The 15,746-nt window shown below is 39.8% G+C and overlaps 1 protein-coding gene across 1 annotated transcript; it reads right to left on the minus strand.

The window, feature by feature from the left end:
• Positions 1-2,867: 2,867 nt before the first annotated feature.
• LOC138762421 (probable G-protein coupled receptor 139) lies at positions 2,868-5,315 on the minus strand. Its single transcript, XM_069936178.1, has 2 exons — positions 5,249-5,315; positions 2,868-3,766 (listed from the first exon to the last, which is right to left on the minus strand). Exons 1-2 carry the CDS (start codon positions 5,313-5,315, stop codon positions 2,868-2,870), a joined length of 966 nt encoding a protein of 321 aa, XP_069792279.1.
• Between the last annotated feature and the right edge of the window lie 10,431 nt (positions 5,316-15,746).

Genomic DNA, 15,746 nt, shown 5'->3' on the forward strand with positions numbered 1-15,746 from the left:
AGAGGGCGAACTGGCCTGTTTTTGTTCTGTAAATGGTTATTCAACAATAAAACCATCTATAAATATTCCAAAGATACCACGGTAGTGGGTTGTATAATGAATGTGATGTGTCAGCGTAAAGGTTGGACAATGAAAACTTGGTTGAATGGTGCACTATCAACAAACTTGCACTCAATGTTTCCAAAACTAAGGACCTAATAGCTGACTTTACATAATCAAAGCCAGTTATAATTGTGAGATCAGACGTGGAGAGGATAAGTAAATTTAATTTTTTGTAGATCATTAACTCAGAGAACCGTTCCTGGATTTAACCCCCTAATGGCATCGTGAAGAAACCACTTAAGCATGTCTACTCCCTTCGGAGTTTGGGGAGATTTAGTAAGATGCAAAAAAGGCTGGAAATTTTCTGCAGGGTTGTGGTGGTAAGTCTGATGACCGGCCACATCACGGATTGTTATGGGGGCACTAATACCCCTGCGCACCCGAAAATATAGTGGACAGAGCCCAGGACATCACAGGCATAACGCTGCCCACCAAGAAGTACGTATACTGGGAACAATGCCGTTATAGAGCAGGGGAAATCATCAAAGACCCAAACCACCCAGCTCACGATCCTTTCTCACTGGTATCATCCAAAAAGAGGTAGAGTTGCTGCAAGACTTGGGCCACCAGATTCAGGAACAGCTGCTTTCCCTCAATCAGACTCCTCAACAACAAACTCAATCAGGGACTCATTTAAGGACTCTTAACTATGCAGTTTATTGATTTTATTTCTCTGTGTATTGCACAGTCAAGTTGTTTACATTCGTTATCAGATTGCAGTTCGTTCTTTGTTCTCAGGGTTGAATATGATGTCGCATATGTACCTTGACAATAGATTTGAAATCTTTAATCTGACTGAAGACTCCAATGACATGCATGAGCAGATACAGCGGAAACATACTTCACGTGCACAAATGCACCTGGCTATTTGTGAATTAGGCTGAGTACACTCTGGTTTTGTTCTGAGTAAATAAATGTTTTCTTTATGGTAGTGATGTTTTTCACCACAATTAATATAATTTAGTGGTGTTCTAAATTGAGTTTCTAGTGAGTGCATAGACGATCTGAAATGAATGCAAAATTACTCTAATCTGTGTAAGACCGTTTGAAGCACCAAACAACGTTTGTTTTTGGAGTTAGGTGATTGAACATATTTAATATATATGTTCGAAAGCCGTAGGTTCCACGGTAAGTTAGCTAATATGATACAACTTTGGCTTGGCAGTATGAGGCGAAAGATAGTTGTTGACTGAAAAGAAAAAAAATATTCTGGAGGAACAGTCGAGCAGAATCGATGAAAGAAAAATAATTTTCAATGTTTCAAGCCCAAATACTTCGTCTGGACTGGTTTGATGGGGGTCTTGATGAAGGCTTCCAGCCGAGGATGTTCGCAATTTTTTTCTCTCATTCATTCTGTTGGACACAACGAATCCTTCCAGTTTTGTTCTTAATTTTGCTCAAGATTAGAGCGTGGCAGATTCTCCTGTTTTCCAGGTATTTAAAAGTCATTATTTGGAGGAAGCCTGGGACCAATGGTTTACTGGGTACTCTGTAGTTTGTCGTAGAGACTAATGAGTTTGCACGTTTAGTAACATGACTTGCCAAGAGAGACAATTAGCGGATGACACCAAAAGTGGAGAGATGCACTGAAAAAGAACATTAGAATAGTAGGAAATTGAGAAGGAGTCGGTTATCTGGCCCGTTGGGCTGCTCCGACGTTTAATTAGATCATGACTGATCTGGCTCTCTTGAAGTGCCTCCAATGATCGGTCATGACTCACATCGTCTCTGCTCCACGTTATCACGTTTTCCTCCAATATGCAACATATACACAAAGTTTCAAATTCGAAACGTAAGGAGCGTCAATAAGTCTTTGAACAGGGGAATCCACTATCATAATGGTTAAAATGGACAACATACATTTTCAAAAGGTTTGCTTCATGAAGGAAAATTGACGATTATGATATGGAACTTGAGGATAAGCATGAAGATATTTCAGGACTGTAAATTGTGACGCCAGAATTGTTTGTAATCCATATCAATGGTAGAAATTAAGCTACACCACAGTACTGGCAAGTTTGTGAACATCTTGTCTCATGCATAATGAAGAAGATTGCCAAAGATTGCAACAGGATCTTGATAATTTGGTAAATTGTGCAGTGTGGTGATTGATATAATGGAGTATAAAAAGTAGAGATTTAGGACGTCTCGGCTTATCGAGCCAACATAATGAATAGAAGGAATGGAGATAGAGAGCAAATGGCTATCAGACTATTAGACTATACAAATTATGTCTCTAACCCAAATCTTTGACTCGTTATGGCCGCACAACAAACGACTTCTTAACCATCCCATCAGCTTGCAGAGCGACTTTGTGGGATCTATGCCTTTGGATTCCCTCGTATCCTCCTAAATGCAAACATCACAGTTATTAATCATTGGCTCTGTCTTCCTTTCGAACTCTGGCATACAAGTATGTGGTCACAGTGATCCCAGAAATCAAGTGGTAGCAAACAAGGAGCGGATTACCGAAAATTCTAGAATTTGACATAATGCCGTCTTGTTCAAGAATGCAAACGTGGAACATTAGGTCTTGTTCTTCAAATTTTTGTGTGCCTTAAATAATAAGTAAATTATGCCATCGACAGGCATGCCCGTATGGGCATTGAAGAGACGGCATGGACCGTGCTTCCCAGGTTGTAGAAGGCAAATTTCGCCGTTTAGCAGTGATGACATGTCGTGGCAACATTGAAAATTACAAGTGTCAATGTCATTTTCATGCAGCCTGTCCCTTTCCCCTCGACCGCTCTGCTTGTTTCCATGGTTCATGTTCTAATAACTCGAAGCAGTGAACTGAGCAGATATTGCACCGCATTCACAAACGCCTGTCTGAATTTTGCTTGGGTCACCACATATATAAACGTGTTTATGCACAAGCTTAAGTTCTGCAGCATATATCCCAGCTGGCTGAAAATATATTCGGAATCGTTGTAATCATTTGGATTTTTTCCTGCAATGTTACAGTATAAGAAATCAAGAACAGTCGTTAACCACAAAAGGATAAAACACCCGGAAATAGTGAACAGTAAAACTATCGACCTCCTCCTGCTCTCCATCTCTGGGTCATTCTGATTCTCTCCCTTGCTTTGAACCCGCAGCGCCCTTCGGACACGACTGGCCACTAAAATATGGCGGACCGTCAGGATATTGAACAACAAAATTAAAATGAATGGGAGCAATGGAGTGAGAACTTTGTCCAGCTTAGTTAATATCAGCCAGCCTGGTTCACTGTAATAGTCATTTATAACATTACAGTACCAAGGCACGTGGTTAATTATCTCTCGCGGCTGAAAAATAAAACAGAATGGAACATTTTTAAAAAGCAGCAAAAGGCCAGTTATTCCCAGAACAAGATCTGCAGTTTTCCTGGTGCAATATTTTGTTTTCAGCCTCTCGCAGCAAATGAGGATAAAGCGATCGAAGGAAAAGGTGACGGTAAACCAAACTGAACAGTCTTTGGACACGCCCATTAGGTAAAATATCACGCTGCAGATGGGGTAGATCTCCAGAAAGGTTGCGGGAAAGTAAAAACTGATCCGCCTTAATATGACTGCGGTGACGACAGACAGTAGATCTGCAGCTGCCATGCCCAGAAGATAACGGCAGATGCAGGTGGAGAGGCCACATTTTCCTCGGGACAGGATCGCTATTGCCACAACATTCACTGTAAAGAAAGGAACATAATTAACATTTCTAACGGAAATACCTCCGTATCTTACCTCACTAAGGAAACCTAATAGAACAAAATTCAAAGTGTTGGTTTGCGTATGGTCGCAAAATTAAGATACAGACTAAATCATAGGTGATCGTTAAGTGGAAATCTTAAAATGTATAACACACAATCTCAACAAGCAAGATACAGATGTACATGCTCAGGAAACTGGCTACCTTTAGGTTATATAAACCCAAACGCCCGGAGCTCGAGGAATGGGATATATAAACGTGATGCTGCCTGCAGTCACTGGAACCTTCTGCTGCTGTCCATTGATATAAAAAGGTCAATTTTGGGAAACTGCCAGAGGGTACGGCTTTTGTATCCACGGGAATTGATGCAACATATATGTGCAGCTGTTGGACCATGTAAAAGGGAAGACTTACCAAAAGAAATGGTCATTATATTCACAGCCGTTATCTCACACAGGAGGTCCACGTATTTTCCAAAGTGACAAATCGATCTAAGTCAGCTAAGATCGCCGTTTAGGCATCATGGGTCTTTGCATCAAACAAACAAAATATCAAATAGTAAGGGATGAATAACTAGAGTCTTTAAACATTTTATTCAGTAAAGCTGGATGGTATTGAGTGTGGGATGGGATGGGACAGCTAGAATAAAGATAACAGAGTTTATTGCATTTCAGGTAAAAGAATGAGCTACAGTCCGTCCCTCTGTTGATTCTTCCTCAGGTCGAATTAACTTAAAACGCCTGACGAAATGTCTTCACCCTGAAATATTATTTATATTTATTTTAAACAGATGCTACCTATTATTCATTGTATCCGTGTTGATTGATCTAACATCTGATTTTCAATTCGAGCATCAGTTTTATTGTAATTAATTGTAAGGAGATAAAACATCTGCTTCTGCGATCGGGAATTAATATTTCGAATTAAAAATAATTTTGAGTGAGTGAGAGAGAGAGAGAGAGAGAGAGAGAGAGAGAGAGAGAGAGAATAGCTTCCATCTGGAGTTATAAAATAGAACACTGTAAAAAAATGCATTAATCAACTGAACGAAGTCATGATTGTGATACGAGAAATGTTTCCAGGTGTAACTTGCACAAGAATACGAGACGTCCTAAACAATAAGTGTTTAAGGCCTGGACAAATATGGTGGAATTATGGCATGATACGTACGTTTCTCCCCGAGGATGGAAGTGGCTTGGGGTAGAAGCAGTGGAGCGAGAACACTGAAATCTGACATATTTGAACCGCCAGACTGTAAAAGCTAAATGACAAAATTTATTATACGAACTTGTGAATCGCCATAAAACGACAATAACGCATATAAAGACAATATACTTATCCAATAATGTGACAATGCCGACTCAACGATAGATTCCCTGTCACTGCCATACGAGTCACTGTCATGCAGCGCAGAAAGAAACCCTCTGGCTTTCACTCATATATCGAATAAACAATAAATTACCTGGAACTCCGCTAAAGGCGATTATAATGTAAAACAATTTCCTGACACTATAGAATGTTTCCATCATTTTCTGTCTGAATTGTTTTCTCCTGCACTTTGCATGCAGGTTTCTCAAATTTCCTTGCCAAACATTTCAATTTATACAACAGTATCCCCACAGGGCACCGTGCTTGCACAATATAAATTTTGATTAATTTGATTACGTATGTAACCCTCAATCCCCGGAGTGCTGTGGCGTGCACGTATTTATTTCAACGTATCTGAGGTAGAACAGTTTCGGAAAACAACATTTAAATGGATCCTCTCGGGTGCCTTTTAGAATCAGTTATATTCCTGGTATATAGAATTGGTTGGGAAACGGACGGAAAACAAAGGAAGAGCTCCTGGATAAACAAAGGCATTGGAAAAAGACGGAACCAAATAAATGGCAGCTTTTTTCAGACTAAAGACAACCAGGGTGAAACAAAATTAAGAGCATTTGTCATGGCAGACTGATAACATAAAATGGAAAGCAAAGGCATTCTATGGACAATCAGTACGAATAGCAACACAAGCACAGGAATGGGCGAGTGGACAAGTTTAATGAAAATGGGGGCGATTCAGTGGACAGCAAGTCGGGTCGCTGTTTCAGAACGGCAGAGACTGGGGTTCACGGTTCATCTATGTGTGGGTTGCCTACATATTTCAATGTGCTCAAGTTTTCACCCACTTCATTCGATGTGCGGATTATCGTGGTTTCATTAGTCAATCTTTAACAATTAATTTAGATATATAGCACGGTAACTGACCCTTCATACCCGTGAGCACGCGTTGCCCAAACAAAGCAATGTAATCAATTCCGCGACTAAATCCGAATGTCATTGGCATGTGGGGGAAAGCAGAGCTTCCAGAGAAAACCCACGCAGACTCGGGTGAACGTACAAACTCATTCCAGACAGCGCCGGATTCAAACCCGGTTGTCTAGCATTATCATGTTGAAAGAACAAATATTTTCGAGGCAATTGTAGGGCTTCAGTGAATTTGTTCATGGTACAAATGTAGTGAAAATAAACTCATTGTTATCGCTGTTATCATGAAAGTGCGTTGCTGCAAACCTCGCAACTCCAGCTCAGTGATGTGGAATCAGCTGGTTATAATTATCAATTGCGGGCATAAACGCCTCTTAGACACGCTTTAATCGCTTAAAATGATGTTCGTGGGTTCAGTCAAAGTTAACTGTTTATTTGACTTTTTGGTTGATTATTTTCATCTCTCGCCACACACCTTTGTTCCTATTTCTGTATCCATGAGATTTCGTCCAGGGATATACCACGAACTTGTTCGTATCCCGCGCTGTCTGTAAGGAGTTTGTAGTTCTCCCCGTGTCTGCGTAGGTTTTTCCCGGGGCCTCCGGTTTCCTCCCACCGTTTGAAACGTACCGGGGGTGTGTGCTAATTGTGTAAAATTGGGCGGCTCGAACGCTTGAGCCGAAATGGCCTGTTAACGTGATCCATGTCTAAAATTCAAATCAAATCCGACAGGAGAGGTTGGTTAAATTGTATAACATATTTCCTTAATTTCTGGACTACAACTCCTTTGCTCTGACCTGTACAATGATGAGATATTTATTTTCTATCGGACATATTTTAGCTGTAGATTACTCCGTCCTATAATAATATTACATTTCAGAGATCCATCTTCCATATCAATTTTTTGTGTGAATGATGTGGTCATTTTGGAGGCGTCGTTTAGCTCCAGAGGCCTGGGAAAAGAGAGATGGGTAGAGGGTGATTTAAAAACAGGTAAAGTATTTCAGCTTTTTAGACCATGCAGGAGCGACGCATTGGACAAATATCAGTCAGGGCACAGCCATGCCAGTCCTTCAGGTCACAGGATGACAGGAAGGTGCCATAGACCTGGGGTCGAAATTAGCGGGAATTATTTCAATTAACAACTCGAAAATGTGCATGTTAATTGATTATAACTGAACTTCAATGAATTCATGTGAATGAGTGAGATATGATCACGTCAAAAGTCCAAAGTGCAAGGTGCAGGTCGAGAGGCGACCAGTTGATAGATCTAAAGGAGTAAACAAACCATGCAAATATCACCTGTGACTATTCACTTCTGTCATTTACATATAGGTCTGGACACTCTAGACAATGGAGAGCAAATGGGACAAAGGCAATCTGTACACGATACCATTGCGGCTGTTCACATCCATCAAACCTGGAACGTTTGTGTACTGCTGAGGGGAGGACATATGAGGGACACGTCACGGTAGTCAAGCCTCTGGGATCGATGATGGTCTTATGGCGAAGATGGAAAATAATGACAAGAGGCAAAGTGTAATGATGGGAAATTCCATATTCATTGTGAACCACCGACATTTTATCCCAGGTTCTCGAATCCGGGATGTCTCAAGCTGAATTCAAGACATTCTCAAGAGGGAGTGAGAGCATTATCTCACAATCCGTGTAGAGAATGTTGATGCGGGTAGGAAGTGTGCAGGACTGTGATCTGAGGATTGTTAATGGTGACACGTCCTTGATAGGTAAGAAATATGAGAATAACGTAGTTCAGAACGTGCCTGAAGAGTTTGTGTTGGGAGGAATCACGTGATGGTGTAGTGGCCGGTAGGAGAATACTAGCCTTCTCCAGAAAAGAAGAAATAAAATGAAGAAAAAGCAAAGCCCCAGAACACACAAATTACAACAAATAAAAAATAAAGGTGTGGAGAAAATGACACCTAAGAAAGAAAATCCAAAAACAACGGGAAGAAAAGAAGAAAGAAAGACGCTGGAAGAGAAAAGTGAAGGCCTTACCAGCACGAAAAAGCAGGGACCGCCTTGGAAAGAGGAGCCCACACCCCGAGACACTGCAGGGTCGCTGCCCACTAACCGGAGGACTGCACAAATGGCTAGAGGAGCCAAACAGGAGTGCGGAACTGTGCATGACAAGGACAACACCAACGGGAGGAGAGATCAGCTGGAAGATAAAAAAAAACAACGGGAACGGAAGGGGTGAGAATGTAAAAAGAAAACTAGAGAGACAACAGATAACCAACCCAGAAGAAGAGGACTAACAGCAAGACACCATGGAAAAAAATACCCAACAAACTGAGACAAGCAGTTCAGCAAGAAAGTCAGAAGAGACACAGATGCAAGGAAAAGAAATAGAAGTCACAAACCCAAGAGCAAACACAGAAGAAGAAGAACACCAAGTTCTGCACAGAGGAATAGGAGGTAAAATGAATGGACAGTACATAGATTTTTAAAAATGTTCAATAATTAATGAAAGCATTAAAAGAATGGCTGACACTAGAATTTAGTGAAATTAAAAGAACAATGAAAAGTACAGAATAAAAAGTGAGTAGAGTAGAGCTGGTCATAACATATGTACAGAAAAGTTTAGAAAATGTGGAAGAATGTGTAATGGCGGTAGTTATGGAATTAATGACTTAAAAAGAAAATTGGAAGAAAGTGATAAACAAGTTAAAGAAAGACAGAAATTGTTAGCTCAGAAGATGGAGATAATGAAAAGCTATAGTAGGCGAAACAATATAAAGACAGTGGGCCTTACGAAAGGTGAAGAAAGCAAAGATATGAAAGAATTTATAAAAGAATGGATCCCAAAGGTCCTAGGAATGCCTGAAATGCAGGAAGGAATGGAAGTAGAAAGGCAACACAGAAAAGTAGCCCCGAAACCACAGTCACAACAAAAACCAAGATCCGTTTTCATAAAATTCCTGAGATACATGGCAAGACAAAATATATTGGAGAGGGCAATGAACAAAATGAGAAGACAAAAAGAACAGTGGAATACAAAGGTCAAAAAAAATTCTACTGAAGAAGTGGAGGGAGTTTCACGCAGCAAAATCGATCCTATGGAAGAAAGGCTATAAGTTTATGTTAAGATATCCAGCGGTGCTTAAAATAGTTATCCCGGGGCAGCATAACAGACTGTTCTTGGATCCAGAGAATGAACAAGAATTTGGAGAATGCCTACAAGACAGAATGAGAGATGATGAGATGTAACCAGAGCAAAGAACGACGTCAAACTACATATAAAGAAGTAAAAATAATGTATAATATGAACTAAAGAAGGGAAGAAAAGGGAAGTAAGGCAGAAGGGGAAAAAGAGGAGGGGATAAAAAAAATTAAGAATAAATAAATAAAACATAAAAAGATAAAGAAAAGAATGAGGGGTAGCTTTGTTGTAATGTAAAGATAAAAGTCTTCTCTGGAGGGTGTTGGGTGGGAGAGAATAACAGTCACTGCGAAATCAGTTGACTGGGTTCACAGCCTGAATGGAGAGGGGAGTTTGTGGTTGCCCAGCAAGGGCCAAGGGGTGACTCAGAGAGGGGGGGACACTTGGGTTAAGGGAATTTTAGATGTGGGAATGGTTGAAATATTTTATGTTTTAGAAGTGTTGTCATACAGTGCGTTCAAAAAGAGAAAACTGAATAATGGAAATGGGGAAAAGGGGAAAAGTGGTGGTGAGGAAGTGGAAAGGAGATGTAACCAAAGTATGAAATGGTCATGTTGAACTATATGACTATAAATATTAACGGAATACATAACCAAATCAAAAGGAAGAGGCTATTCAACTGACTGAAAAAAGAAATAAATTAATATAGCATTCGTGCAGGAAACGCATCTTACTGAGGTGGAATACAGGAAATTAAGGAGAGACTGGGTAAGGCACGTAACGGCAGCAACATATAACACAAAATCCAGAGGTGTAGCAAAATTAAACAATATAAATGTACCAACCAAAATAGACGACGAAATAATAGATCCAGGAGGGAGGTATGTAATGATAAAGTGCCAAATATATTCAGAATTTTGAAGATTGTAGATACGCAGGGGAATATATTGATAGGAAGGGACTTTAACCTTAATTTGGATTCAAAGATGTATAAAATTGGACTAACGACTAGCAGAAAGATCAAAGTAGCCTAATTTATGGTTAATTCAATATAGGAAATGCAACTTTTGGATATATAGAGGAGACAACACCCAAAGGAGAAGGAATAGTCATATTATTCGACTAGTCATAAAACATATCTAAGGATTGACCTATTCCTGTTGTCAGCCCCTATCCAAGGGAGATTTAGGGTAACGGAATATAAAGTTAGATTGTTATCGGATCACTCATCCTTGTTATTAACAATAGAGCTGGAGGACATAGATGGAGAGTCAGCTCCATGCTACTTAAAAGACGGGATTTTACAGATTCATTGAGATCCAAATTAAACTGTACTTTGAAAGAAATACGTAATCAGTGAAAGATAAATTTATGTTTTGTGATGCAATGAAAGCCTTCATTAGAGGGCAGATAATAAGTTATGTAACTAAGATGAAGAAGGATTACAAACGAGAAATAGACCAGCTGGAAAAGGAAATAGTAGGAAGAGGAAAAGAACTACCAACGAGGGAATATACCACAAAAAGAAGAGAATTTGCGGAAAAAAATAAAATATGAAACATTACAAATGTAAAAGAATAAAATGAAGACAAAGCATAAGTATTATGATCTAGGAGAAAAAACGCACAAAATACTAGCTTGGCAGCTTAAAACAGAACAAGGTTAAAGAACGGTAATGGCATCAAGGAAAAAGTATAAACAAATTACATATAACACAACAGCGATCAATGAAAACTTCAAGGAATTCTTCGAGCAATTATACCAAACTGAGAACAAAGAGAAAGAAGACAAAGGAGATGAATTTCTGGCGAAAATTGAACTACCGAAATTTCAAGAAGAGGAGCAAAACAAATTGATAAAAACATTTAAAATAGAGGAAATACAGGATATATTAAAAAAGCCACTGAACAATAAAAGGCCTGGAGAGAATGGACTCCCAATTTAATTCTATAAAACATTTAAAGACTTATTAATTCCTCCTCTCCTGTAAGTAATGAAGCAGACTGAAGAAAAACACATCATGCCAGATTCATATAAAACAGCAATAATTACAGTAATACCAAAGGCAGGGGTACATCCACTAACACCAGCATCGTATAGACCCATATCTCTACTTAACTCAGATTATAAGATAATAGCAAAACTATTAGCAAACTGATTGGCCGACTGTGTACCAAAAATAGTAAAATTAAATCAAACTGGATTTATTAAGAAAAGACGAACAACGGACAATATCTCTAAGTTCATTAACTCAATCCATGCAGTACAAAGAAATAAGATGCCAACAGTGGCGGTTGCTTTAGATGCAGAGAAAGCCTTTGACAGCGTAGAATGGAATTATTTATTCAAAGTACTACAGAGGTTCAACCTACCAGAGAAATATATTAATTGGATTAAAGCATTATATGAGGGACCATTGCCGAAGGTGACAGTAAATGGATATATATCGAACCAATTTAAATTGAGCAGGTCAACTAGGCAGGAATGTCCACTATCTCCCTCACTGTTCGCTTTAGCTATAGAACCCTTGGCAGAACCGATAAGAACATAAAATAAAATAAAAGGGATAAAAATAAAAGAGAAGAAATATAAAATCAGTCTATTTGCAGATGACGTCATAGCATATTTAACAGAACCAGAATTATCAATAAAAGAATTACATAAGAAAGTGAAGGAATATGGAGAAATAACAGGATACAAGATAAATGTGAAATGCAAATAAACATGAAGCAATGCCAATGAAAGAATAGAAAATTGTTTTTGGCAAATAACTTATTAACTTTTGAACAACTGAAGTATAAATATGGAATAACTCATGGTACAATGTTTGCACATCAGCAACTGAAAACCTACCTAAAAGACAAATTGGGAAGCAGGCTGAGGTTACCAGAAGGTAGCAGCTTTCAATATGTGATTATAGACACAATGATAATTAAAAGATTTATAACAAATATGTACATCAAGCTGAAAGAGAAAGAGAGCGATGAAATAAGCTGTAAACTCAAACAAAAGTGTGAACAAGATCAAAACATAAAGATAAAAAATGAAAAATGGGAAAAGCTATGCTCCAGAACTTTGAGAAATACATTAAACACGAGATTACACATGATACAATATAATTGGTTACACAGGCTATATATCACGCTCCAAAAGTTAAATAAATGGGATCCAACAATATCAGATAGATGTTTTCGCAGTAAGAAGGAAACAGAAGCCACAGTACATGCAATTTGGGCATCTGAGATATTGGGAAAATTTTGGGAAGATCCAAATCAAGTATTAAATAAAATCACAAAAAGCAACATACCAAAAAATCCAGAGATCTTTCTTCAAAGTAATATAAGAAGTAAAGAATTAGGCCTCAAACTGGATGAAGCACAAAAAAAATTATTATGATAGCCTTAGCTGTAGCAAAAAAAAATATATAATGTCAACTTGGAAATCAGAAGAGAGCCTGAGAGTAGAGCAATGGTACATGGAAAGGAATAAATGTATTCCATTGGAAAAAAATAACATATAACTTAAAAAATAAAGTCACAGTATTCAAACATATTTGGGAACTATACATGCAACACAACAAAGAGGGCCAGCCGCAGACCTCCACCACCTAAAATGATAGAATGAGAAGAAGACAAAATGAACTGACAAAGTTCATTTGTAAAAGTAGATTACACAATGTTCTTGTTTATTTTCATTGTGTGATGACATTTTTTAATGGGTTTATTATATTGTATATGTTGAACGCTTAGTGGGTAGGGAGGTGGTGGGAAGGAGGGAGGGAAGAGAGGGGGAAAGGGGATAAAATGACACTGTGTATATTCAAGAGGGAAATGTTTGTGAGTATTTTGGTTAATATGGTTCATAGTGTGAAGAATTTAAAAAACAATTGTGCTGAACTGCGGGCTTGGTATTTAAGGATCATTGTACTGTGCTCCAGGGAACGTAGGACTGACACCGGCGGGTGGTTTGAGTCTGAACTGGAGGAGACTAATATCCTGCGCAAAATGTTGCTCGTGTGTGCCCCAAACTTAGTTAATGGGAGTTGGGAACAAGAATGAGAGGAAAGATAACAGAGAAAATGGTCGATAAGTTGATGAAGTGTGTAGAGCATTTGTGAGAAAACACAGGTCGTGAATGGGGATGTAAATGTAATAAATTGGAGGGGGTGTAATGTATTTATTTCTATGAAACAAATATTACGAATAAGGTGGTGAATTGTAGGACGGACGGTCACGTGACCTCTCCGGCGGGAACCTAGTTGGAAACCACCACACCTGTCATCAAGGTGAAGACCACATACACTGAGCACTCACCTTACCATTTCCCACTATAAAAACACAGACAACACCTTTAGCTGATTTAATCACATCCCCTAGTTTCGCATACTTGCAGCAGCCCCACTGGCCAGTAGGGAATTTACGGCTCAACACATGAAGCAGCAGAGTTTATTTTCTGCACACTAACAAACTATTGGTTAAAGTATTTCTGCTTTTCCAATTAACCATAATTCCGTACATGCAACGGGCATATGCGAAGCGGGCACTGTTTGACTCATCTGCACATTTAAGCATGGGAGCTGCGAGTAAGAGCTGCGTGTTGGGTGCAGCCATTGTCCGTTTTCTTGCATCAGTTGCAGGCGTGTGTGTGTGTGTGTGTGTGTGTGTGTGTGTGTGTGTGTGTGTGTGTGTGTGTGTGTGTGTGTGTGTGTGTGTGTGTGTGTGTGTGTGTGTGTGTGTGTGTGTGTGTGTGTGTGTTGTAGAGAGAGGAAAATGGAAAACGAGCGAGAGGGAGACCTTCCTCACATCATATAAATTTGAATTCATTCGTGGACTTATCATGTTGAGGCTGTTACAGATACAGTACTTCTTGACACAATGATAGGTGTGGCTGATACAAGTACAGCTGTTGATATGCTTCAAAATTAGATAGGATGGGTCGAAAAAGAGGGGGAGCATTACCGTTGTGCTGGAAAGCGTTTCATTTCAGTGGGTTCATAGAGAGTTAAGTTTGGAAACGAGTGTTACAATCATTCTTTACTTTAATTAGGACACGGGAGACAAACAGGCGAGAACGTTAAAGGGTACTCGATTACTATTTCACTTAAAAAGGATATACACATTCACCTCGGACCTAGGTTAGATTCCGACAATAGTGAACCTATACACATGTACTTGAGTACGCACACTATATTCAGAGTCTCTTGCACACACTCGGTTACCTGTTAGAAATTGGGTGTGCCTCTCTGTAAGTATTGACTTATCGCAATATAATGGCTCAGCTTTAATGTCAAACGCACCTTTCCCACGACACTTCCAGCAATGTCCACAGCAGCGACTTAGCATGGAATGATGTCGGGGCATTGACCAGGCGGCAGAGAGACAAAGAATGTGCTGTGTGTTGGTGTTATATACCGTGATAGTCTATGTTTCTAGCTAGTAATGACCTGAGGTGATTTCTTTCTCCCTTTTAAAATTATTTTTATTGACTTTTATCTCAAAATTGATAGATTTTGTCCATTAAATTAAATATATTATGCCTTTACATTGGTATCATATTCTTTTTTTTTCTTTTCCTTTGGCTTGGCTTTGCGGACATAGATTTATGCAGGTGTATGTCCACGACTGTTGCAGGCTCGTTGGAGACTGACAAGTCGATGCAGGACAGGCAGGCACGGTTGCAGCGGTTGCAAGGGAAAATTGGTTGGTTGGGGTTGGGTGTTGGGTCTTTCCTCCTTTGTCTTTTGTCAGTGAGGTGGGCTATGTGGTCTTCTTCAAAGGAGGTTGCTGCCTGCTGAACTGTGAGGCACCAAGATGCATGGTTGTAGGTGATATCATCCCATTGGCGGTGGTCAATGTGGCAGGCACCAAGAGATTTCTTTAACCAGCTCTTGTACCTCTTCTTTGGTGCACCTCTGTCTCGATGGCCAGTGGAGAGCTCACCATAGAACACGGTCTTGGGAAGGCGATGGTCCTCCATTCTGGAGATGTGACCCACCCAGCGCAGTTCGGTCTTCAGCAGCATGGATTCAATGCTTGCGGACTCTGCCAGCTCGAGTACTTCGATGTTGGTGATGAAGTCATTCCAAAGAATGTTGAGGATGGAGCGGAGATAGCGCTGATGGAAGAGTTCTAGGAGCCATGGGTGATGCCGGTAGAGGACCAATGATTTGGAGCCGAACAGGAGCGTGGGTATGACAACGGCTCTGTACACGCTTATCTTTCTCTGTTTCTTCAGGCGGTTATTTTTCCAGACTCTTTTGTGTAATCTTCCAAAGGCATTATTTGCCTTGGCGAGTCTGTTGTCTATCTCGTTGTTGATCCTTGCATCAGATGAAATGGTGCAGCCGAGGTAGGTAAACTGGTTGACCGTTTTGAGTTCAGTGTGCCCAATGGAGATGTGTGCGGCCTGGTGGTCATGGTGGGGAGCTGGCTGTTGGAGGACCTCAGTTTTCTTCAGGCTGACTTCCAGGTCAAACATTTTGGCAGTTTCCGCAAAACAGGATGTCATGCGCTGGAGAACTGGCTCTGAATGGGCAACTAAAGTGGCATCGTCTGCAAGGAGTAATTCACGGACAAGTTGCTCTTGTGTC

The sequence above is a fragment of the Narcine bancroftii genome, chromosome 4, assembly GCF_036971445.1.
Source record: "Narcine bancroftii isolate sNarBan1 chromosome 4, sNarBan1.hap1, whole genome shotgun sequence".
Classification (NCBI taxonomy): Eukaryota; Metazoa; Chordata; class Chondrichthyes; order Torpediniformes; family Narcinidae; genus Narcine; species Narcine bancroftii.

What these genes read in the sequence shown, in the direction of transcription:
- LOC138762421 (XM_069936178.1), bottom strand. Translation starts at nt 5,315, where the DNA reads ATGATGGAAACATTCTATAGTGTCAGGAAATTGTTTTACATTATAATC. An exon ending in CGCCTTTAGCGGAGTTCCAG is followed by an intron (nt 3,767 to 5,248) that starts GTAATTTATTGT and finishes CTTTCTTTACAG; the next exon opens with TGAATGTTGTGGCAATAGCG.